Source organism: Colletotrichum phormii (genome assembly GCF_030913505.1).
Source record: "Colletotrichum phormii strain CBS 102054 chromosome Unknown BDP81scaffold_3, whole genome shotgun sequence".
Classification (NCBI taxonomy): domain Eukaryota; kingdom Fungi; phylum Ascomycota; class Sordariomycetes; order Glomerellales; family Glomerellaceae; genus Colletotrichum; species Colletotrichum phormii.
Genome location: NW_026851445.1, coordinates 2,534,557 through 2,556,162, shown reverse-complemented (window position 1 = coordinate 2,556,162; position 21,606 = coordinate 2,534,557). Strand labels below are relative to the sequence as shown.

General features: G+C 48.3%; 6 protein-coding genes across 6 annotated transcripts; 3 read left to right on the top strand and 3 right to left on the bottom strand.

The window, feature by feature from the left end:
• Positions 1–6,009: 6,009 nt before the first annotated feature.
• On the top strand, positions 6,010–7,138 carry BDP81DRAFT_310609 (uncharacterized protein; the record flags this gene model as incomplete). Its single annotated transcript, XM_060583654.1, has 6 exons — positions 6,010–6,340; positions 6,405–6,512; positions 6,576–6,649; positions 6,703–6,904; positions 6,997–7,035; positions 7,092–7,138. 6 exons carry the CDS (start codon positions 6,010–6,012, stop codon positions 7,136–7,138), a joined length of 801 nt encoding a protein of 266 aa, XP_060450114.1.
• A 535-nt stretch (positions 7,139–7,673) lies between these two features.
• On the top strand, positions 7,674–8,150 carry BDP81DRAFT_134755 (uncharacterized protein). Its single transcript, XM_060581776.1, has one exon. It carries the CDS (start codon positions 7,790–7,792, stop codon positions 8,081–8,083), a length of 294 nt encoding a protein of 97 aa, XP_060450113.1. The 5' UTR covers positions 7,674–7,789; the 3' UTR covers positions 8,084–8,150.
• Positions 8,151–8,600, bottom strand: BDP81DRAFT_134756 (uncharacterized protein). Its single transcript, XM_060581777.1, has one exon. It carries the CDS (start codon positions 8,451–8,453, stop codon positions 8,217–8,219), a length of 237 nt encoding a protein of 78 aa, XP_060450112.1. The 5' UTR covers positions 8,454–8,600; the 3' UTR covers positions 8,151–8,216.
• Positions 8,601–9,256: 656 nt separating this feature from the next.
• Positions 9,257–10,246, bottom strand: BDP81DRAFT_446386 (Alpha/Beta hydrolase protein; the record flags this gene model as incomplete). The annotated part of the gene is made up of 2 exons (XM_060592057.1): positions 9,257–9,871; positions 9,980–10,246. 2 exons carry the CDS (start codon positions 10,244–10,246, stop codon positions 9,257–9,259), a joined length of 882 nt encoding a protein of 293 aa, XP_060450111.1.
• An 8,014-nt stretch (positions 10,247–18,260) lies between these two features.
• On the top strand, positions 18,261–20,093 carry BDP81DRAFT_310022 (MFS transporter; the record flags this gene model as incomplete). The annotated part of the gene is made up of 8 exons (XM_060583594.1): positions 18,261–18,404; positions 18,459–18,595; positions 18,655–18,722; positions 18,782–18,885; positions 18,948–19,120; positions 19,172–19,442; positions 19,500–19,742; positions 19,806–20,093. The coding sequence occupies 8 exons, from the start codon at positions 18,261–18,263 to the stop codon at positions 20,091–20,093; spliced, it is 1,428 nt and encodes a 475-aa protein (XP_060450110.1).
• Positions 20,094–20,294: 201 nt separating this feature from the next.
• Positions 20,295–21,529, bottom strand: BDP81DRAFT_310099 (NAD dependent epimerase/dehydratase; the record flags this gene model as incomplete). Its single annotated transcript, XM_060583606.1, has 4 exons — positions 20,295–20,415; positions 20,483–21,075; positions 21,139–21,430; positions 21,489–21,529. 4 exons carry the CDS (start codon positions 21,527–21,529, stop codon positions 20,295–20,297), a joined length of 1,047 nt encoding a protein of 348 aa, XP_060450109.1.
• Between the last annotated feature and the right edge of the window lie 77 nt (positions 21,530–21,606).

Below are 21,606 nucleotides of genomic sequence, written 5' to 3'. Positions count from 1 at the left end.
TAAGCCTTATGGTAGTCCGTATTCGAGACCGAAGACGTCTCCTACCTCCCCATCAAGTCTTATTCTAGCTCTCCTTCCGGTAACAAAGCTTAAGACCCAGCGTACGAGGTTCTCCGGCTATCCTTGTTCGTAGAGGCGTCGGACCAGTCGTCCTGGGAGCACGGCGTCGAAAGCCCCTTTTATATCGAGCGTAAGCATAGAGGTAACCAGGCCTCTTTGCTAGGCGCACTCGATATCGTGGATAGCCGCTACGATAAGGTCGCTACAAGAGCGAAGAGGGAGTATACCAAACTGTTGATCGTGTAGAATACGATGTTTAACTACGATCTAGGTAAGTCGTCTAGCGATAAGTCTCTCCAAGCCTTTTCCGAGGACGGCCAAGAGCGCAACTGGCCTATAGGAGCGCGGGAGTGTCTTATCTCTTTTTCCCGGTTTTGCTAGGATCACGAGAGTTACTTCTTTAAAACAAGTAGGATGCTAACCCTCGCGTATACACCCGCTATAAAGTAAGAGGACAATATCCTCGATAACTGGCCATGCTATTTTCAAAGCAGTCGTAGTGATTCCGTCGGTCCCAGGAGTCGTGTTTCCCGCGGTGAGAACCGAAGACCGTACCTCGTCCTTCGTAACCTGCAGGAAAGGAAGCGTAGCTTGCCTTTATAAGACTGGGCTTTCTATTGGTATGTCCTCGGAGATTGCAGCGTTTCTAAGGAGGACGCGGGTAAATAAGTCGCACTTCTCTTTTGGTTATGAGACAAGCGTATCTTGGTTGTCTACATCTCGGAGTGGCGGGGTCTGAAAGGATCCTATGGCTTTATGCTAACCGACCATTTTAAATATATCTTTGCTTGAGGAGGCTGAGGAGATCTTATCTTTCCAAAAGGCATCCTTGGAGCGTTTAAACTCGTAGAGGAAGTCCTGTTTTAGAGCTTCGACCTCCTCTTTTTCCCATTAGTAGTTCACTCCGGCTGCGCGGAGTCTTACTAACATCGCTCGCTTACTCGCATAGGCTCGGTGTTTACGTGTGCAGCTCTCGCTCCAGTATGGTCTCCCTATACCTTTCCCGAGCGTGCGCTTTGTAGAAGCCGTGAGTGCTTTAATAAAACAGTCCGTAAGCTATTATGCTAAGAGATCTAAAGACTGTAGGTCTTAGATGTTGCTTGCAGTGCGGCGTATAGGTTATAAGTTGCGTTTAATGATGCCGAGGAAAAGCTCCTCGTCCATCGTGTCGAGCCAAAACCTTCCCGGGGTCTAGCTGGGTGAATCGATCAGGGCCAAGGGGACCCGGGTAAGCAGAGATTCGTGGTCTGATGTCGTGTATAGTGACGTTTCTATGCTAGTAGAAGCCCCATAGAGGTTGCTGGACGCCCAGCATAAATCTAGGGTATTGCCGCCTTTATGCGTAGGTTCACCTATAGGTGACATTAGGACAAGGCTAGCGGCTTCTGCCCATTCTACTAGGTTTTCAGCGTCCGGGGAACTCGTGGCCTCGGGCTACCACGTCCAATAGTGTAAGTTAATGTCAAGTTGGGATGTTGACGCAGGGTGGAAGCTCTCAGAGGCCAACTGCAGTTAGGGGTAGAATGATGAATTACTGAAGTCTGCTCCTCCCTCGACGTGTACTCCCTGCGCTGTATATATATCTGAGCTGTTCCTTTGTTGCTTGGACTCCTTACTACCTCTTACTAGCCCCTATCCGGGAGGGCTCTGACAGTTAAAATCCCCCGCAATCAGTACTCGATCCTCAGGTTTAGGTTACCAGGCCGCTAGGATGTTCCTGAGAGCCTGGCCAGATCGCAGAGAGCCACGAGGGGCGTTATATACGTTAATGACTATGAGGACCTCCTTCGTTCCTAAGAGGAGTCGTAAGAAGAGCAGGTCTGTGGATAGATCGGATAGAGGCCGTATTTATACGCCTCGTACCCTAGTTCCTCTGCGGAGGTAGGTAAGTACCCTGGGACGGTCTTCGGTCCAGTTATCTACTAGGGTAAAAGTCTCAAAACCTGGGTAGTGTCTTATGAGCCTCCTCTCCTCCGAACGGATAGACGGCTCTTATATTAGGAGTATATCGATCTGGGCTGCGTAAGCCAGGTTCAGTACTGTTTCGTAGGCGGATGCCCGCCTGCCCACATTCGCTTATATAATTTATAAGGTTTTAGAGGGCTATATTCTTCTTTTATATCTCATTCGCCGGGGTACAGTCCATCGCTTATTCTTCTTCACGGGAATATCGATGCGACTGCTGGGTCGCATTTCTCCATAATCTTTCTCCCTCAGCTCGGATGGCCCGTAGCTAAGCCTTAATTATAAGTAACTGTGGGAACAAACGGCAATCGCTAGGTATACACGGAGCCGAGCTATGTCACGTGTCTTCGGCACGTGACACACCTCAGCTCCCTCCTTCCATATCACGAGCCTTCGCGTTTAGATACTCTCCTTAACAACAATAACAACAACAAGAACACCAGATTAACCCAACGATATTGTTACCGATCGCGATATCAGGAATACCTGTGTGACTAACCTGTGGTACACGCAAACCAACAGTAACAGTTCATTTAATAGCACCTTGAAGACAAGTTTGCTTGCATTTAACTCACATTCAAGCGTGGCTATGCACGCTTAAGCCAATCTCAAACACAACTAAGTGGACCATTATCTATGTGTTGGAATATTGACGGCAGAAAAGGGTGGATTTGGAAGGTGGTCTGGGCCGTTGCAAACGGCCCTTCCACCTACTTACACCCAACGGAGGAATCGTGGGCTACGCCCACCAACTTCCTCCTTACACAGATATACGCAGTTCAATACCAAGATTATTGAGCTTCGTACCGGCCCACAGGCCCCTGCTGACGTGTATACCAACACTATGGACTTCAAACGTAGATGCTTGCTCAAAACCGAACGCATTGCCATATCTTTGGATTTCAGGCCACGGACTTGGGAAGTTTCGGTGTGGTTAGCAATTTCACAGCGACGCACGATCTCAATTGTCTTCGCTCATCAAGAATAACTAAAGGCTTATATCGAAGATGTAATGATGGGCTAAAACGAAACCCATATGAGTGAATGAAAGACAACAAGCTGTATTTATGGACGCTAGACTTGAAGTCGTGAATCGCGAAGTCTATCGTGCCTCCATTACGACGTATCGTTTATAAAAAGTCTTTCCGAGTCAGAGATAGCTTATTGATACTTACAAACCATTTTTCAATAGACTTTTGGTGAAAACATCCGTCTTACTTGGTATTAAACAGCCGCTCCCAAGTGGACGAGGCCTGGACACATCTTTGTAATCTACTGCCATGGCAAACCAACATCGAGAATGTTTCGTTCCATCCAATAGGTCGCTTAAAGCAACAGGTGAGCTTGTAGCATCTACGATGCCGGCCACGACTCACTTGCAATGATCGCAGTGGTCTACAACGCTTACTATACTAACATGAAGTTACACGTACAACATCATCGCTATCGGACGTCCTCATCATTTACAAAAACTCATTATGATGCAATCACTGGTGTTTACAGAACTTTCATCTATCCCAAACCAATAGAAGCCACCTAGTGCACTACATCCAAGGCTGCCTAACACTACATTGAAATAGAGAGAGAAGACTAGCGCAACCGCTATCCGTTAGCGTGATATCCTTTATAAATATCCTTGCTATCCTTCTCGTTTGTTTTGTTTATGCTTTTATTGGAGGAGAAATTCCCCTAAGAGCATGAACAACACCGAGGCTAAGAATTCTGTCGTGGAGTTGCGGTATGGCTTGTACTCTTCAGAGAGTAATACTTATAAGGGAAAACAGTGCTTTTCGTATTGTCAAGCAAGAGCGGCGTGCATGGTCAATGATTTGAATTTGATTTTGTCTTCCAGACGAACGTTATTTCCAGAGCGCAACGTTCCTTCTCTGTGAACCATGTCATTGTACGTACATGCATCTTTTGAATAGGGCCATGGCTGGAGAATTTTTATGAGAAATAACAACTTTTAGCATTTGTCTTTCCCTCGCATCGAAGTGAGCGCTTTTGATGTATTATCTTGAAGAGAATTCCTCTGCCTGTCTCTCAGCTTCAATGACAGTCATTCAATGGATAGTTTATCATCTCCGAACTGGACAGACGGACTTCAGACAACTGCGATTCAATTCGCCAGCCGATGTCTCCTCTTATTATGTAATAGTATGAGTTTTGCACAGACCAGTGCTTGTGGAGAGCGAGAGGCTGGTTGTGTGGATCGACTCGGTTATCGGCAGGCAGGTGAAACGCAGTTGGGCCCCATCACAAGTGTTCCAGACATCGTTCAAGCCCCTGGCTTAGATTGAAGGGCCCCCTAAAGAGGCAAACCTACCAAGCCCGAGAACTTGTCGCCCAGCCCAAAAGCTCGCGCCTACGTTATATCTCAATCTTCGCGTTTACAAAATTGTCAGTGCAGAGTTGGAACAACTTGGAATTGACTTTCCTGTCCTGAAATCTCGTTCTATAGTCGTTCCACAAGCACGAACCGTCTTGATAGACTTGCAGAAACTCCCTGCAGCATCAAGCTGGCGCTCGTTTCACAAAGCCCGTCCTACGCCAAGCACTTAAAAGACATGAAACACGTCAACGCAACACTACAGATGTATCAAAGGGTTTGTACGGCAGACTGCAAGAGGCACTCCGCCAAAACACTTTTTCATGCGTCAAAGCAGAAATCGAATTTTACAGTCACCCCACCACCGATTATTGAACTTTATACTAGTAAGATAAACTATAGATATAGTTTATATAGAATTAAGGCTTAAGATGTATTGGACCCCGTATAGCGGTATATAAAATCGTATATTACTATAAACTATTATAAAATTTCTACTTTCTTATTAACAATATCTTTATTATAAAGTTAATTATTATCTTTTACCCTCTTATAACTAAAAGTCACTTTTTACTTAAGTTATTAAACTAGTGGCTAGCTTATAGATATTATAGTATAGATCTATAATAACTTCTAGTTCTTTTCCAAGATATAACCGAACTAATCGACTTTATAATGCCCCCTTATAAAGTAATCCTGAAATAAATAATCGAGAATAATCCCTCTACAAGCTCTGCTCTTTTTATATAATAAGAGCATTCAAATATATAAACTTTGACGTTAATAGAATCTCTTCTTACGGGTTTCTAAGAGCGAGAACGAAGTGTTGAATAAATTAAAAATGAGTAAAAACAATAGGTTACTTTTATTATAAATAAAATAAAAAGAGTAGAAAGTGAAGTAATATAATAAAACGGTATAGTGTAACAAAATATAATTATATATAAGTAAATAAGAGGGCATAGGCGGGTTACTTACCTGTCTTAAAGAATATTAGATTAGGTTGAAAAAGAGAAAATTAATCAACAGTGGAAATTGGTAAGGAGGTATAGACCCCGGTGGCCCCACTTCTACTACCTAATTAATTACCTTTATATAATCTACGGCGCCTCCGGTTGCAAGTAATTGCTTGTTATATTATACGGGATTAGTAATCATATTCATTTATACGTAGGGCACGTATGGCACTTTAGCGTACTTAATTGTACGGCTACCGTAAGTCTACTGAGAAAAAGTGTTTTGGCGGAGTGCCTCTTGCAGTCTGCCGTAGGTTTGCTTGGCTGAGCACAGATGACAGCAACAGGGGTCATCGCAAGTCTACTTGACCTTCTCTGGTAGGAAATCAGGACCCAGGAGTGCAAGGAATTCGTTCAGAGTCCCATTGGCCATCATCCCTTCCATGATGAGATGGCCATCCCTCGCCCGTGAATCGAACTCTCAAACAGCCATTGTAGCCGAGGAAAATAAGCCGGTATATCCTGTATTACGGCAGAAAGAACCCCTTATGCGGATCTCACGGTGGACAAAACCAAGACGGTCCCCAGGTTGAATTTCCCTCCCCATAGCTTGAACCATTGTAACATTGCTATTATTCCCTTCTTCTGCGTTTTCCAGCACGTCAACCTTCCCGCCGTACCAACTTCTCCAACCTCAGAATGCCCCCCAAAAGCAACCATTACTCCACCGTATCGCACTCGGATACCTATGATGATTCCACCACTGAAGTCGACGAATCACTCATGGGCGATGAGAAGCAATGGCACTCAATAGACCTGAACGCGGAAGGGAACAAGGCAGGAAGCACTTGGAAAGAAGTCAAGATTATCTTGAGGAGGTATCGCTGGCTTATCGACACACTTCTCCTCCTTACGAATATTGGTCTCTCGCTAGGACTGTCATTGCTGTTGTACTACCAATTCGAAGACGCCAAGTTCCCGTCGCGAATGACACAAATTGGCGGCGATTACACAGGCGCGGGCCCGCAATGTGAGTCGTCCCCCCAGATTTTGCCATGCTATAGTTCACTGTCCTAATTGTTGTCGACCTGCAGTCCCGATTGAAATCAAGAAATTTGATGCCGACCACGCCGTGGTGCCTCCCAACGCAACAAAATTTCTTTCCGAAGCTACACTCAACCAATGGCGGTCGCTTTTGCCCGGTAAGGCAGGATCCTAGCTGAGACCTTAACTACAAGATTTGTATTTCACTGACACCGTTGTAGCTGGTGCCGGTTGGAAATCCGAGGACGACGGCCCTTTTTTCACCACTACCATGACCCATCAATTGCATTGCATCGTATGTCTCAGATGGCCCAATTTCTCGGAGATTCAATCACTCACTTCTTGTAGTACATGATGGGACGCATCTACTCCCGGATAGTCACCGACCCGACTGACATGCCTACAGCCGATTCCGATATCCATTTCTATCATTGCATTGATTATCTGAGACAAGCAGCCATGTGCGCAGCAGATCTAGCACTTGAACCACATTTGATTACGGACGCGGACGACAACGGGCCTGGAGATGGTAGTTGGAACGGCATGCATGGTAGGCAACTCCCCTCCCGACAAACTGTAGATGATTCTTAGCCAAGGTATGTCAATCTCAAAGAGTGAAAACTAACACGGCCTTAATTGCAGTCTGCAAGAATCACAATCAAGTGATCAAATACGTGGATCGTAAGTTCAAGCAAAGAACAACTCCGAAATGACAACATTTTGACACCGAGTAACAGGACAAATCAAGGAAGGCGTTCGTGTGGTTCTGCCGATAGATGACTGAGCACTGCATACTTCAATGAATTTTGATTTCTAGCGTCCACATTCCATCGAGAACAAAATACAACAGTAATACTCTTCGGGACCCTCGACGAATTTCCCATAAGCAGCACCGTCGTCCCACACAGTCACTCCCTTTGTAAAAGAGATCGTACGATGGGACAAATCCACCCATGGAATGGACTTCGGACAACCCAAACAATGTTGGTTCGCGCCGAGACCTACGCCGCAAGCCTCGTCTGCGCAAGACATAATAGGACTGCACCGCACCCAACAGCTGACCTGAGTCTAGGTAGTGCAACGGATTGGCGTCAGTTGATCACGCGTAGGACCAACAAACAAGTTTGAGATCTGTGATTGGAAATTGTCTTTCATGGATGCCTGTCAGTTCCCCATAGCGTCAGCGCCTGTGGGCGGAACTATGCGCACGCCTGCTGTCTACTTTGCTTGCCAGCTCAGTCTGCGACCCAACCCTCCCACAGCCTGATTCACCAGGGACCAAAACCCTCTGAAAGCCAGGCGGCTGGACAACACATTTGATTCTCCTCTGTCCCTCGCCCTTCTCATTCTCCAATCTGCGCACCATCCATCTCGTCCGAGAGTGGAACTAGGCGAGCTAGAGAGCGTCGCGGTCTTTGAAGGGCTCACAATCATCATGCCTCTCCTCGGCCTTGTTTCATATTGCCTTCTCCTCACCGCCCACATAACATGCTCCGACAGTCGTTCCCGAAGACCACCTAGTCCAGGCCCCTCAGGTGACTGCCGAGACAACCCCGTGTATCCGTTGAAAACCCAACTTGATCTACAATGGGAATCGAACTTCAGGGTAATCGACTTACCTATTTGGCATGAGGCGACATATGCGACAAGTGAAGCAACCTATGCTCCAATCATCCGTAAGTTCAATCCTATTGCAAGGCAATCTTTGAACGAGAGCTTGGCAATGTAGGAAACACGCGTGCGCTGGCATGCTCTGGACGGTCAGCTTCAATGGCTTCCCGTCGCATCATGATTCGACTTTAAGCCCAGTGAACTTTATCCAGATGTTCAACCAGTGCCTTTGTGGGAGACATCACTTGCCATTACTCCGACATTATTGACTCCGTGGCATCCACCTCGGCGACAACGTCCACGTCCCCTACGTCGACGGCTTCGACTTTGACAATAGCTTCAACACCGGTTGAAGCATCCCCAACTGCGTTGCCTAGATCCGGGAGTATGAACAGCGGCGCCTCTGCCGGCGCAGTTGCTGGCATTGCAATGAGCGCCGGCATGGGAACGCTTGCTTTGATAGGCCTAGTGGGTTCCGCTTGGGCCATCTGGAGGCACCTGCGAAAGAAGAAACAGTGTCTTGGGAGCGGTGGTGCCAGGGCAAGCGACGTGGGTTATTTTCCTGCTGTTCAGGATATCGGACCCTCTCCTCCAGTTAAATAATTGGAAGTACGAGTTTCCTATTGAGGCTCAGCAACATCGGTATGAAGCTGATGAGACGGAGAGTGCGAGGGATGAGATGGCCAGCGAAACAATCTCAAGTGAAAATGAGAACAAGAGCCTGAGGGTGAAGGGTGACGGAACGTCGAGGTAGCCGGGAGCAACCTTCGTATTGGTCGGAGATGAATAGCAGTTACGTTAAAGCTTTTGACAGGAGGGCTCAATATCAAAAAGATGATGTGTACTCAGTAGCAACTGAATACAACAAGACTAGCATTGACGGCAGGCTCGGGAAAGCCGTCAGTCTCGCATTTAGCCAATCACCCTTTTCGAGAAAATTGGAAGTCATTATGTAACACCTTACTTGAAGCTTTAAATCCAACTCAGGGAGCCGTCCCTAATTTTCATATAGCAAGAAATTTGTAGGTCTAGCTCTTCATTGCAATATTCAACACTCATGCCGTTCTCTTGGTACTTGTCTGGTTCGCATCAAAAGTCTCTCTGACAACCATTTAGATTAATCACGGAGACAACGGATCAATGATGGTGAAAGAAGTGCAGGCTATCAGATCTTGTTGTCCAACAGAAGCTAGACCTAGCAATGTACATGAACTCATGAATGATCATTACGCATAACGCGTCTATCCCAGGGCAATTCGTACATATTAAACTGGCAGCCAAGTTGGGCAATTTACTGTAGCCATGCTTTCACCAAGTTCTTTAGCCCACCCGCCATCCAGTCTTCATCAATTTTCGTCATGGCATCGAAACCATGCTCACCAGGCTGAACTGTCAAATTGAACTCCAACTCAGGATCAACCTCCCTAACCAACTCTTTCAACGCGACGTTCCCTTTTGCCGGCACAACACTATCATCGGCACCCTGCCATACAAACACACCACCGCGCGGGAACTTCTGTCCAGCCCTCAACCTTTCAAACGGAAAAAGCTGCTTCTTCTCGAGCGGGAACATCTTGGGGAACCCGCCGTGTTGAAGATTGGCGAACATGAGGAGACCTCTCTCGAGAGTCTGGTCGGTGGAGATGAGTGCAGGCGCCTCGCACCTGCGAATCTTTTCAAAATGATCGTCGACGATGCTCTGCGGCAGGGTTAGTCCGAATACCGGAACCTTCGGCCTCTCCATGAAGTGTGCGTTGGCTAGGTCGACGCAAGGGTAGGCGGCTGTCACAGCCCGGATGTCCTTGGCGTGAGACAAGCCCTTCATGATGCTCAAGTAGCCTCCCGCACTGTCACCAGCCGTGAGGATCCGATCCGTGTCGACGTCAACGTGGCCGCAAGTCTCCTCCTTGATAAAAGAGGCTAGTTCCTCATGAACCCAGGTTCAGTGATCCTCGGTATCTTCGAGTAGATCATCGATAGTGGACTCTGGCGCGAGGCGATAGTTCGGGCTCACAATCACAGCCGAGTGGCGGGCCGCGAGCTCCACATACCAGGGCCCGAAGAATCCGGGGTAGAGACTCGCGCCGCCGATGAAGCCGCCGCCATGGTAGCGTAGTATGATGGGGCATGGCGAGGTCGCCGCTACCGGGGCCTCTATCAGCTTCTTTGGGATGAGGACATCGGTGGTTATGGAGTGGTCCGACACTGTCTTGTAAGTTGTCGTCAAGATGGTAAAGTCTGAGAAACGAGACATGTCATCTGGATGCGGCAGGAGATCCATTTTGGCTTCTTGAAGGCGTGTCCGGAGAAAGTGGCTTTGTGAGAAGTGACGCTAGTTGTTTGAGAAGATGGAAAGGTCTAGCCACATAGAGATGTACCAATTCCGAGGTAATTCGGAGGAGAATGGATTTCTACAACACCTGTTGAGCTCAATATGGGTCTCTCGGTTGCTTTCTGTCCCCGAGAGACAGGTTGACCCGCTGGTACTTATTAAGAAATCTCCACACTAATATTCACTCTCAAACATCCTAACCCCGCGAATAGCATTGACTAATACTTAATAGCCTTCGGATGTCGAATATGAAATTTTAGAGCCCCGTGTACGGCAGACTGCAAGAGGCACTCCACCAAAACACCTTTTTCATTGTTACGGCCAGCTAGTCGTAGGGGTAGTTTGCAGAAGTTGAGGCTGCGGAACTGGTAACAGTAATCGTAGTCGTGGAATAGTTTCAAGGAAACTATGTCTGTCAATCGTAAGGGCAGGTAAGGCTTCGGTGATCAATCGTAGTCTTGTCAAGGTAGTAGCTGAAAGCGGATGTTAATCCTGATACGAAGTTAATTGCTGAAGAAGCTATGGGAAGTCTGTCCTAGAGCCCGGCTCGAGTCCATCCTATATACAAGTGTGGAGGCAATACTACTGTATTGGATCTGATGATGATGATGGGAAAAGCTGAGCGCTGGCTGGGCTGGATATCTGGGCAAGGTGTAGGTGGGGCAGCTCCGAGATGTGAAGGAGCTGCCTCACGTGACCCACCTGCACCTGCCACACCGCCCCTCAGGCCAGCCACAGTGAAAACTATCGTACATGTGAGAAGCAGGCTCAAATACCGACAATCCCAATTAGTCCTCCGCTGTATCCCATGCTCCGCCTATATCCTCCGTCCTGTGCCTGAGCCAAATAATCCTTTATCCCTTGTTTGTTCGGTCGGGTATAAGGATATCTATATGCTCATTTGCAAGCGATTTTCGTAAGGCCAAGCATTTTGACGAAGTTGGCGTGCTTCTCGTGATTTAACGGCTTCGTGAGTCCGTCAGCAGGCATGTCATGTGTTCGGATAAGTTTGAGGTTGAACAAGCCGTTTTTGACTTGATCGATGATCCACTTGTATCGTAGATCGATGTTCCTGGTTCGCGCCTGGTTTAGTGGATTCGTTACGTTGATCAGCGCGTTGCGGGAATCAGTAAATAGGACCGTAGGACGAGGTTGAGTGCAGCCGAGAAGTCTCAGCAGCTTATGAACCCATTGGACCGAAAGTCCCGTTGGAGTAAGGTTAATGAATTCAGCTTCCGTGGAGCTGGTTGTGACGTAAGTCTGTTTCTTCGACTTCCATATCACTGGGCCACCGGCAAGGATAACGACGTATCCTCCAGTGCTCACTCGGGTAAGGCGACAGTCGCCAAAGGCCGCGTCGCTGGCAGCATGGAGTCCGAGGTCATCAATAGGCATAGAAGCGTCAAAGGTGATGCCGAGGTCGACTGTGCCAGTGAGGTATCTCATGAGGTGCTTGATTGCTGCGAAGTGGTGCTCACCAGGGCGGCTGTTGGCTTCGCAGAGTTTGCTAGTTGCGTAAGTTATATCGGGGCGCGTACCGGTCGAGAGGAAATTAATAGAGCCTGTCATTTGCAAGTACAGCTTGCAACGGTCAGTTTCAACTGGTTCATACTCAACTGGCCACTTGGCGACGATATTGTGATCCATTGGTGTGCGGACTGGATGGAGGTCCACGTATCCGAACTTCTGAAGCATCCTGCGACAGAATTCGGCTTGTGATAGGTGGAGGGTCTTGGCTCTCTCATTGCGACAGACTTCGTAACCTAGGAATCTCTGAACGTCTCCCAGTTCTTTCATGCTGACAAATGACTTAAGGAGATCCTTGACTTTGCGAATAGTGTTCCGGTCTGGAGCAGCGATGACGTTGTCATCAACATACATCAAAACAATGCAGTTGTACTCGTCATGGATAAAAAGGCAGACTTCGCCTTCAATAGCTCGAAAACCGAGGTCAGTCATGTGACCTTTGATCTTGTTGAACCACCATACAGGTGCCATGGGGTGGCCGTAAAGGGCACGCTTGAGGAGGCAGACTTTGTCTCCTTGGCGATAGCCATGGGGCTGCTGGACGTACACCTTGGTATCGTCCGGGATAGAGGCGTGAAGAAAAGCTGTGTCGTAATCGAATAACTCTGCGATGTAGGTCTTGGTTGCAACAACAGCAAAGAAAACACGGATAGAGGTTGCATTAGCGACAGCTGCGTACAATTGTTCAGCGGACCAGTCAGATACCGCGTGGTTGCCACAGACAACCCATCGGGCACGATATCTGCCGTCAGACTTGATATCGCATATCCATTGGCCAGGAAGAATATTTTCTCCGGTTGGAGGGTCAACGAGTTCCCAGGCTTCGGCTTGCTGTAGCGCCTTGATTTGCTTATCAAAAGCAGGTTGCCACTTGTCCCACTCAGGACCCTCTTTGGCCTGCTTGAAAGTGCGAGGTACGGTTGGACCAGCGAGTGCGGCAGCGGCGATGGCAGATAATACTGGAGGCTGGTTGTCTTCCCACACAACTGTGTCAAGGCTGACATAGGCTTGTTGATAACCATCAGACTTGGCATACGTGTTGCCTCGGAGAGAGCAACCGCTGAAACCGCCCCTCTTCTTGACCCAAGTGCCCTGTGAGTTTCTGACATGCTCACGTGTTGAAGCTCTGTTTGGTTGGCTTGGAGGAGGGCGAGATTGACGAGTTCGTCTAGTTGGTTGTGTTGTAGGTTGAAGATCGTGATCTTCTGTGGCAACTACTATAGTTGCTTCATCTATATCCTGTTGGATAGCTTCTTCGATAGCGTTATCGAAAGATGTATCAGTATCGTGCTGTTGAACAGTCATGTTAGCAGACATCTGCTGATCAATAGGGCTGTCTGGTTCAGGGGTTGGAAGAGGGTTTTGGGTAGTTGCCTCTTCGGCAGACTTGTTGTCAGTGGTTTCGTCCTGGCGGTCAGGAGTGCTGGACGACTTCTGTGCTCCTTCATACTCAACAGATGAGGTGCTGGTGTCTGGATCAGCAAAAATGGCATCGTGATCAATGGTTGGGTCATTGTCTTCGTCCTGGTGCTTGCCCTGTTCATAGAAACGAACATCGCGGCAGCGGTATACCTTGTGGCTTTGAGGTACGTAGACGTAGAAGAGATGGCCGTGAAGTGAGTCGTATCCAACGAGATATCCCTTGATGGCTCTTGTCTCCATCTTGTTGGCGCGGGCTGGTTGCAATGACCCCTTGCGGTGGAGATAGGCAACGCAGCCGAAAGTGCGGATATGGTGGATATACGGTACGTGATGGGCTTCGTCAAGATTGAGATCTTTCGCGAGCATCTCGTGGGGGCTGAGATGGCCTGGATTGGTTGCTTTGGGCAACAGGTTGGCAATCGTGATGACTGTGGTGACGGCATAGTCCCAGAGATAATCAGGAAGGTTGGCGTCAATCAGCATGGTTCGGGCCGCCTCTGCAAAAGTCCGGCCAGCTCGCTCTGCCTTTCCATTCATGCTTGGGGTGTCAGCAACAGTCAATTTGACTTTAATGCCTCGTTTGGTGTACAGCTCCTGCGAAAGAGCATTGAAAAGCTCGGTGCCGTTGTCTATTTGAAACGCCTTAATCGAAAGGTTGGTCTGGTTTTCGAAGAAGTTGATGAATTCTTCGATACGATCAAGCACTTCGTCAGCACGCTTGCTCTTGAGCAAGTATCGCCACTGGAAGCCTGTACGCGCGTCGATCATGTGAATTAGATAACGTGACTTTGTATAGGACAAGGGTTCGAATTGTACCAAGTCCATGTGAATGAGATGACCGGGCTGGGCCTCTCGAATGGGGGTTTCTCTGCTGATGAGTTGTTGAGATTTGCCTAGGTGGCAAGCCTCGCAGTGAAAGGTGTCAATTTCTTGTTGAGGAAAAGTTATGCCCACACGACGGCAGGCTTCAACGACCCTGCTCTTGCCCGCGTGGCAAAGTCGCTTGTGCATAAGGTCAAATGTGACTTTGTTGTTATTCTTGCTTACCATAGCAAGGTTAAGGGCCGCGTTAATTTTCGGGCCTTCGTAGTTGTTGGTGACGATAACGGCAACATTGTTATGCCAATCGAGTTTGGCGATCGCGACGTTGTTTCCAATGTGGATAGTGTCGTCGCTGACCTTGTAGCCCTGCCGACGGAGTGTGCCTTGACTCAGCAGGTTGACTGGGCAGTCAGGGCAGTACTGTACATCCTCAATTGACCAGTCGACCACCTTGTTGCTGTCATCTGGATCAACGGCAGTGAAGTAAACCGTGCCGTAACCAGCTGGCGATGCGTACTGACCGTTGGCGACTTCCATGGGTGGCAGTATTGCCTCGGTGAAGGAGGTGAACCAACTGAGGTTGTTGAAAGTGGTTCGCGAGCACCCGGAATCCAGGATAATGTCGTCACGGTTAATTCTGCCCGTTGCCATCGAAGTTGAGCACGGCAAGACTGTATGTCCCATTGTGTTCTGGTGGAGAACGTTCGGCGTAGCCTTGACCGCGACTGCCTTACCCTCCCGGCATTCGGAGGTACAAGTATGAGCAGCAGCTTTCTTGAGCAGGTTCTCACGGTACTTATGGTTGGATGGGATGAGGTCGGGATGGGCGACCCAGCAAGAGGTAGTCGCATGTTTCTTGCCGCAGTGTTGGCAGTCAGGACCATTGTAGTTGTTGTTAGGTCGCTGATTGTTGTTTGAGGTGTTACCGGAGGCCTTGTTGTTGCCGTTGCTGTTGTTTCCAACGGCGACGTAGCCCTTCGCGGCATTGAGTGAAGCAGTCCTTTCGGCATTGGCCTTGAATGTGAGATCGCGTGTGAGATCTTCAAGAGTCTTGGTGTTGTCCTCGACGTACTTGTCGTAAAGTGCTGGATATTCTTGTTGGCATCCGTTGAGTAGGATGAACATGGCTTTCTTGTGCCAAGAGGGGACCAGCTCATCGATACGACGAATGAGATACTGGCCACGCTGGAGATACTTATGAGTATCTGAGAAGTCCTTTCGCTTGAGGTTGCAGAGCTCTCGAACGAGCTCGGCGACGGCATCCTCTGAAATCTTGGGGATGATGGTCTTCAATTTGTTCATGAGAAGGAAGGGGTTGCGGTCAGCCGTCTTGATGTCGTATCCATCAGCGAGGAGACGATCGAGGACTTTGCTGATTGATGCGATGATGATGCCGTACGTTTCAATGCGCTGGCTCTTCCAAGTAGTGAAGGCCACAGCCTGCGCTGGAGTGATAGGATCATCGCGATGAGGTTGAGGGACGTCTTCATCGACGTACTTCTCGTAATCGAGAGTCTCAAGGGTGAGATGCAGTACTGCGTACCATTGGTCCCAATTTTCTTCTCCCTTGAGGTCGGGCACCTCCCAGCGGGCGCGGTTGCCAGCCATGATGACGATGGAGGTGAAAGATTCGTGATAGTGTGTGTATAGGTGTAGACGGCCTGTACGGTCGCGTCTGTTATTGTTTTGTTTTTTTGAGGAATCTGTACCTCTGCCGTTGCCAGTCGCGACGCCGCGATCTCTGGTCGACAGATTAGTAACTGCTCAATTGAACGGGCTCTACGCAGAGCTGGGCGATCAATTCATATGGGGTAAAAAGAAAAAGAGTCAACGCTGGGCTCTCATAACCTGTGGAGGCAATACTACTGTATTGGATCTGATGATGATGATGGGAAAAGCTGAGCGCTGGCTGGGCTGGATATCTGGGCAAGGTGTAGGTGGGGCAGCTCCGAGATGTGAAGGAGCTGCCTCACGTGACCCACCTGCACCTGCCACAGAAGATGCTTCCGTTGGGTTGTTTAGTATCTGAGAAGTCCATGCCGGTGGTATTATTGGGAGGGATCCTGGAGGCGTCGGAGTACGTAACTTTATATCAAGCTTTAAGAGCATACTCTCTATACTCAAAGGTACAATTCCTGCCCCTCTGAATCCTCCCTGGATGTTTTTCTCCGTAATCGCTTATATAAAAGCCCTATAAAACGCCGGGAAGAAGTCCTCTTTAGTAATATGTGTATTACCCCGACGTATCTTGTCCTCGATTTCTCGACCGTACGCCGTTTTTAGAGGCCTAAAATATCCAATATCTAAGGGCTGGAGTAGATGAGACGAATAAGCCGGTATATACAGGGTAACGATGTTGTTCTTTTTATAAAAGATTTCGAAATCCGCGGAGTAGTGACTTTTGTGTCCGTCGACGACGAGGAGGCGGTATTAACCCTTTATATGCCGTCTTATATGCCGTTTAAAGTGCCGAGCCTAGTCTAGACCTCTTTTATTTATTGTCTATCCATTTTTAGATGTTAAGATGACCTAGTCGTGTGGGAGACCGGATTCCGTGTACTAGGTGGAGAGGTGATATTGGCCCGTAACGATGATGTACGGCGGAACGCTGTAGCCCGACGGGCTGATGGCCTGAATGACCGTAACCTATTCACGATTGCTAGGCTGCATCATTCTCGTGTTCGAACGCCTTTCGGCACTGGTCACGACCATGCCGGTTGAGATCTGGCCTATTATAAAGCTAGTCTCGTTAAAGTTGTAGATGTCTGAGTCTACGATGCCGTACTTCGCGATTGTGTTCGCCATAAGCAAGAACTACGCGTTAATCGCGCCCTGATCTTCGCATTGGGCCCTCTTGTAGTCGTACTTGTGAAAACGATGCGTTCGCAACTCTGGTTGTCGCTTTATGAAGTTCGAAGCCTATCGCTTCCTAATAGGGGGCGCATCACGATTAGCGAGCAATCGATTCGCCATTTCTTCAATACCGCGAAGACGGGGAGGAAAAAATCTGGCGTCTAGGTCGAGGATGTACTTAATTAGCTTCTTCTCTTCTAGTAGCGTCAAATTCCGTAAGTTGGGTGTGCTATTACGTCGTGATAACGTTCCCTTTAATCTGCGGCCTAAGGTAACGCGACTGATATTATAGATCTTTGCCGCGGCCCGAATACTGAGATTTCGGTCTTTCTGGGTAGCCTGAACTGCTAAGTGCAATTGGGTATCTTTGTTATGTACTGTCATTGTTTTCGATGGAGAAATGCGTATTGTGATGATGTAGGTGGCACAATGGCGGTTGGGTGGCCTACTCGCTTGTCTGGCCCACTCGCTTATCATGTATGTTAATTACCGAATCGGAACTGACTCTTTTGAAGCCCGTGTGCCCTTGCTGATCTGAGGTAGTAGAAGTCAACTACTAATTAGTATTAGTATATACGTTAGTAGGGCAACCATACGGTTAGAACGAAGTATTAATAATGGTTTATTATTGCTGCGTCTGGAGGTGGAAGGAGGAGATCGTGGGCTCTGCCCACGATCTCCCAGAAGTGGTATATAAGTGAAAGGGCCGTTTGTAAGTGCCCATACCGCTTTCCAAATCCATCTTTTCTGCCGACTGCTCAGAGATCCAACAGAAGGGTTCTTGGGCTGACGCGCTCCAAATACCTTCCTCGTAAGTGTCACTTTTCCGTGCGTGAGCCTCATCAGGTTGTCCTACCGAGGGACACGGAAAAGCTACCCAACCACCTCATAAACGAAGACAGTATGTTTGAAAAGTGGTTTTCCGTCACACCCTCGACCCCGTTAACACACGTATGTCGGTACTAGTGCTGGGTCCGATCCGTACACCATTCCCCGAACCCCGCACGAGCGGAAAAGCTCGGCGCCCCATCTCCCCCACGGGGAACGCTCCACCTGGGGGGTTAGATCTCATCGCGACTTCAGGCGGAGCCAACGGAGAGATGTGATGGTTTAAATTTCCCTTGTTACCTTATATAGAGAGGCTCTGCACAGGCGAAAGGATGCTTGGGAGTGGTAACTCTGATACCGAAGTCTCACGGTTCAAAAGCAGCATCAGCCCACGATCTGACCGGTGTCGAGACAGCGCACGGAAGGTTCAAAAGCCAGCGTCTTTCCTAGTCATCAATTCACAATGGCTTAGCCAAGGAAGTCCGAAGAGGGCAAAGCAGATGTCAGCGAAATGGAGCGTGTCTTAACAGGTGGTTCCAATGGAGGTGCCGAGAAGCCTATTCTCAAGATTGGCAAGGTTGACGAGTTTGGGGCGCATACCAAGACCGACCCCAAGGAGATAGCCCTCGTGAAGAAGATTGACTTCTACATTCTGGTACGAGCTTCAGTTGACCGTTTGCAAATCTTTCCCTTACTTACCTGAACAAAGCCCATTCTCTGGATCATGTACTTCCTCAATTTCCTCGACCGAAACGCAATGATTAATGGCAAGCTTAACTCGCTCTCCAAAGACCTCAAGCTGAAGGGAACTGAATACAATACTTGTGTTTCAATTCTTTTTGTTGGGTGAGCCCTGTATCTCCCTGTAATACCTAGGTAGGCGCTACTAATCCCAATGTCGGTAGATACCTTTGTGGCCAGATCCCCTCAAACATGATCTTGAACCGAGTGCGACCCTCCTGGTACATGGCGGGTATGTATGCCAAGCCTCCAACGGGATACGTGTAGTTCTAAAAGGTGATCACATAATAGAGTTCATGTTGATTTGGTCGATAATCAGTCTGCTTACGTACCTCGCACATGACTACAAGACAATGTTGGTGTGCCGATTTTTTCTCGTTATCACAGAGGCTCCTGTAAGTATCTAGTTGTTGTTGTCGCCGTAATATAAGACATGAACGGGCTAAATTGTTTCTAGTTCTACCCTGGCGCACTTTATATGCTCAGCATGTTCTACACCCGTAAGGAGATCGCGACGCGCATGGCTATCTTTTATACTGGCAACATGCTAGCCAGCGCTTTTTCTGGTCTGATTGCGGCTGGTATATTTGCTGGACTTGATGGGAAGCACGACCTTGCAGGTTGGCAATGGTATGATACAATCCAGCTCATCCCACCGAGGTCGTACACTTACAGTAGTAGGCTATTCATTATCCAGGGTGCTGTCTCTATTGGCGTTGCGTTGGCGGCATTCTACTTCCTCCCCGATGCTCCGCTTCAAACCCGCTGGCTCAGCCCTGAGCAACGACAAATGGCACACCAGCGCATATTTGACGATACAACCGATCGTCGTGAGGGAGGCACTAGTGTCTGGAAAGGATTGCGCGAGGCTTGTACCGATTGGAGGACATGGCTCTTCTGTCTTATGGACAACTTGCACCTTTCAGCAAATGGTTTCAAGAATTTCTTGCCGGTAAAGACTCGCAGCCATAGCTCACCTTTCACAGTACCATAAGCTGACTGGAGGCAGAGTGTTGTCGAAACCCTCAACTACAACACCACAATCACATTAGTTCTTACGTGCCCGCCGTACATCCTGGCTGGCATCATGAGCATTGTTGTCTCACACTCCTCGGGCCGTTTTAATGAACGGACATGGCACACAACAGTGAGCAAGCTTATTGCTTGTGCGGGCTTCGCCATGGCTGTGGCCACACTGAACACCACCGTCAGATATGTTGGTATCATGATCTTCGTTGGAGCAACGTATGGGGTTAGTTCAACTGAAAAGCGATTTTCGTCTCACCGGATATACTTTGTGCTGACGCAATTTTAGGTGAATAACATTATTCTCGGATGGACCTCAGCAACTTTAGGCCAGACGGATGAGAAGAAGGCCGTTGCAATCACCATGGCCAACACGTTTGGGAACCTTGCTAGCGTCTACACTCCGTACTTATGGCCAGACTCAGATGAGCCAAGGTACTTAACTGCAATGCTTGCTAGTATTGGCTTTTCTCTCGGTGTTGTTGTTTGCGCCTGGATCATGAGGATTACGCTGCAGAGGCAGAATAGGAAAATCTTGGCATCCAACCCAGATGCCATGAACTTGTATGTCTACTAGACCTTTTCTGTAGATAACATAGTGTCACCGCCTCAACATAGATTGTATATCCATTGGATCCGTCCATATATTGGTATCAGACCAACAGTAGGTCGGGAGAGGACAAGTACCCAGTAGAATGTGATGTGAATAAGCAATATCCCCAGGGCTTTGATAGACCTAGAAAGTAGATTGAATAGGAGTCAAAAACACGTTCAATGACTACTGGGCCTGTTCATCAAGAACCATTCGAAACGCCTCTACAAACGAGTCTTCCCAATCGGCCTCTGTCTTCAGGGGCTTCCAACCGAGCTCCGGTGCCAAAACAGGCTTTGTAGAAGAGCTGAAGAAATTAATCTCTATACTTTCCCTACAACTAAATGTTTGGTCGGTACACTTGGAAGACTTACTGTGCAGCATAATTCATCTCCGCAATCTGGGGTATCCCATTCAACCATCTCGATCCAGCTTCTTCCAAGCTCACCGACCGAGGCTCTATTGAGTCCAATGCACCAAGCGAAGCACCTGCCTTACCAACTAAGGCTGCAAGGTCTCTCCAATTGTGACTGCCAGTATTGGAGAAGTAAATACCTCTCCTACCCGAAGGGATGTTCTCTCCAGAGAGGACCTTGCTCAGTACAAGTTCGTAAAGTAGTGCAAGATCCGTAACGTGGACATGCCCAAGACAAGCTGTGCCCTCGCCTACGTATTCTGGGACGCCAGTCTTGATCGCACCACGAATAATGCTTGGGATTTGCGTTGATCCTTGATTGAAGAGGCCGGTGCCCCGCCCGTAGACTGTTGGAGGCATCATAATGTATGCTTTGACTCCGTTCTTCTCTGCAGTCCTAACAACAGCAATATCCGTTGTTCGCTGGCCGTAAGCCTCCAGTAATTCCTTCTTTTCCTCGTGTTCGTACACCTTCTCCTTATCTGACCATTCATGAATGTCACCTGACCGCTGTGTGATTGTTCTTTCTGCAAGATTGGAGGTTCCCGATGTCTGGCTCATCCATGGTTGTGTTAAAGATATCGCAACAGGAGTCAGAATATTGCGAGAACTTACATGGATGAAGTGAACATCCCTTCCCTTATGCTTCTTCCGTTCCGCTAAGCCTTCCAAGATGGCTACAGCGGATCCTGTATGGAAGGCGGTCGGTGTGTGGATAACGTAGTCGTGCTCGCTTGCAATTTTCGTCAAAAATTGAGAGTCATCTAGGCCCATGAAGATAGTGGCATGGATCCCTTTTTGGCTGAGAATATCGGCTTGTTCTTGCCTCCTAACTAAAGCGGTAATCGACAGTGCATTGATGTCTTTGTCAGAAGAGTTCAAAAGTTGTGTCAGAACAGTGCCACAACTAGAAAGCAGTTAGCTTGGGAGGGCAAGTTCGGGTCGGAAAAGGGCACGAAGCGCACATGAAGCCTGTCGCGCCCGTGAACAGAAGTTTCCCGGGCATAATGAAGACCTTTGATAATGTCTTGGTTTAAATTGAGAATGAATATACTCAAGATTATAGAATCTGGCGCGGTGGTA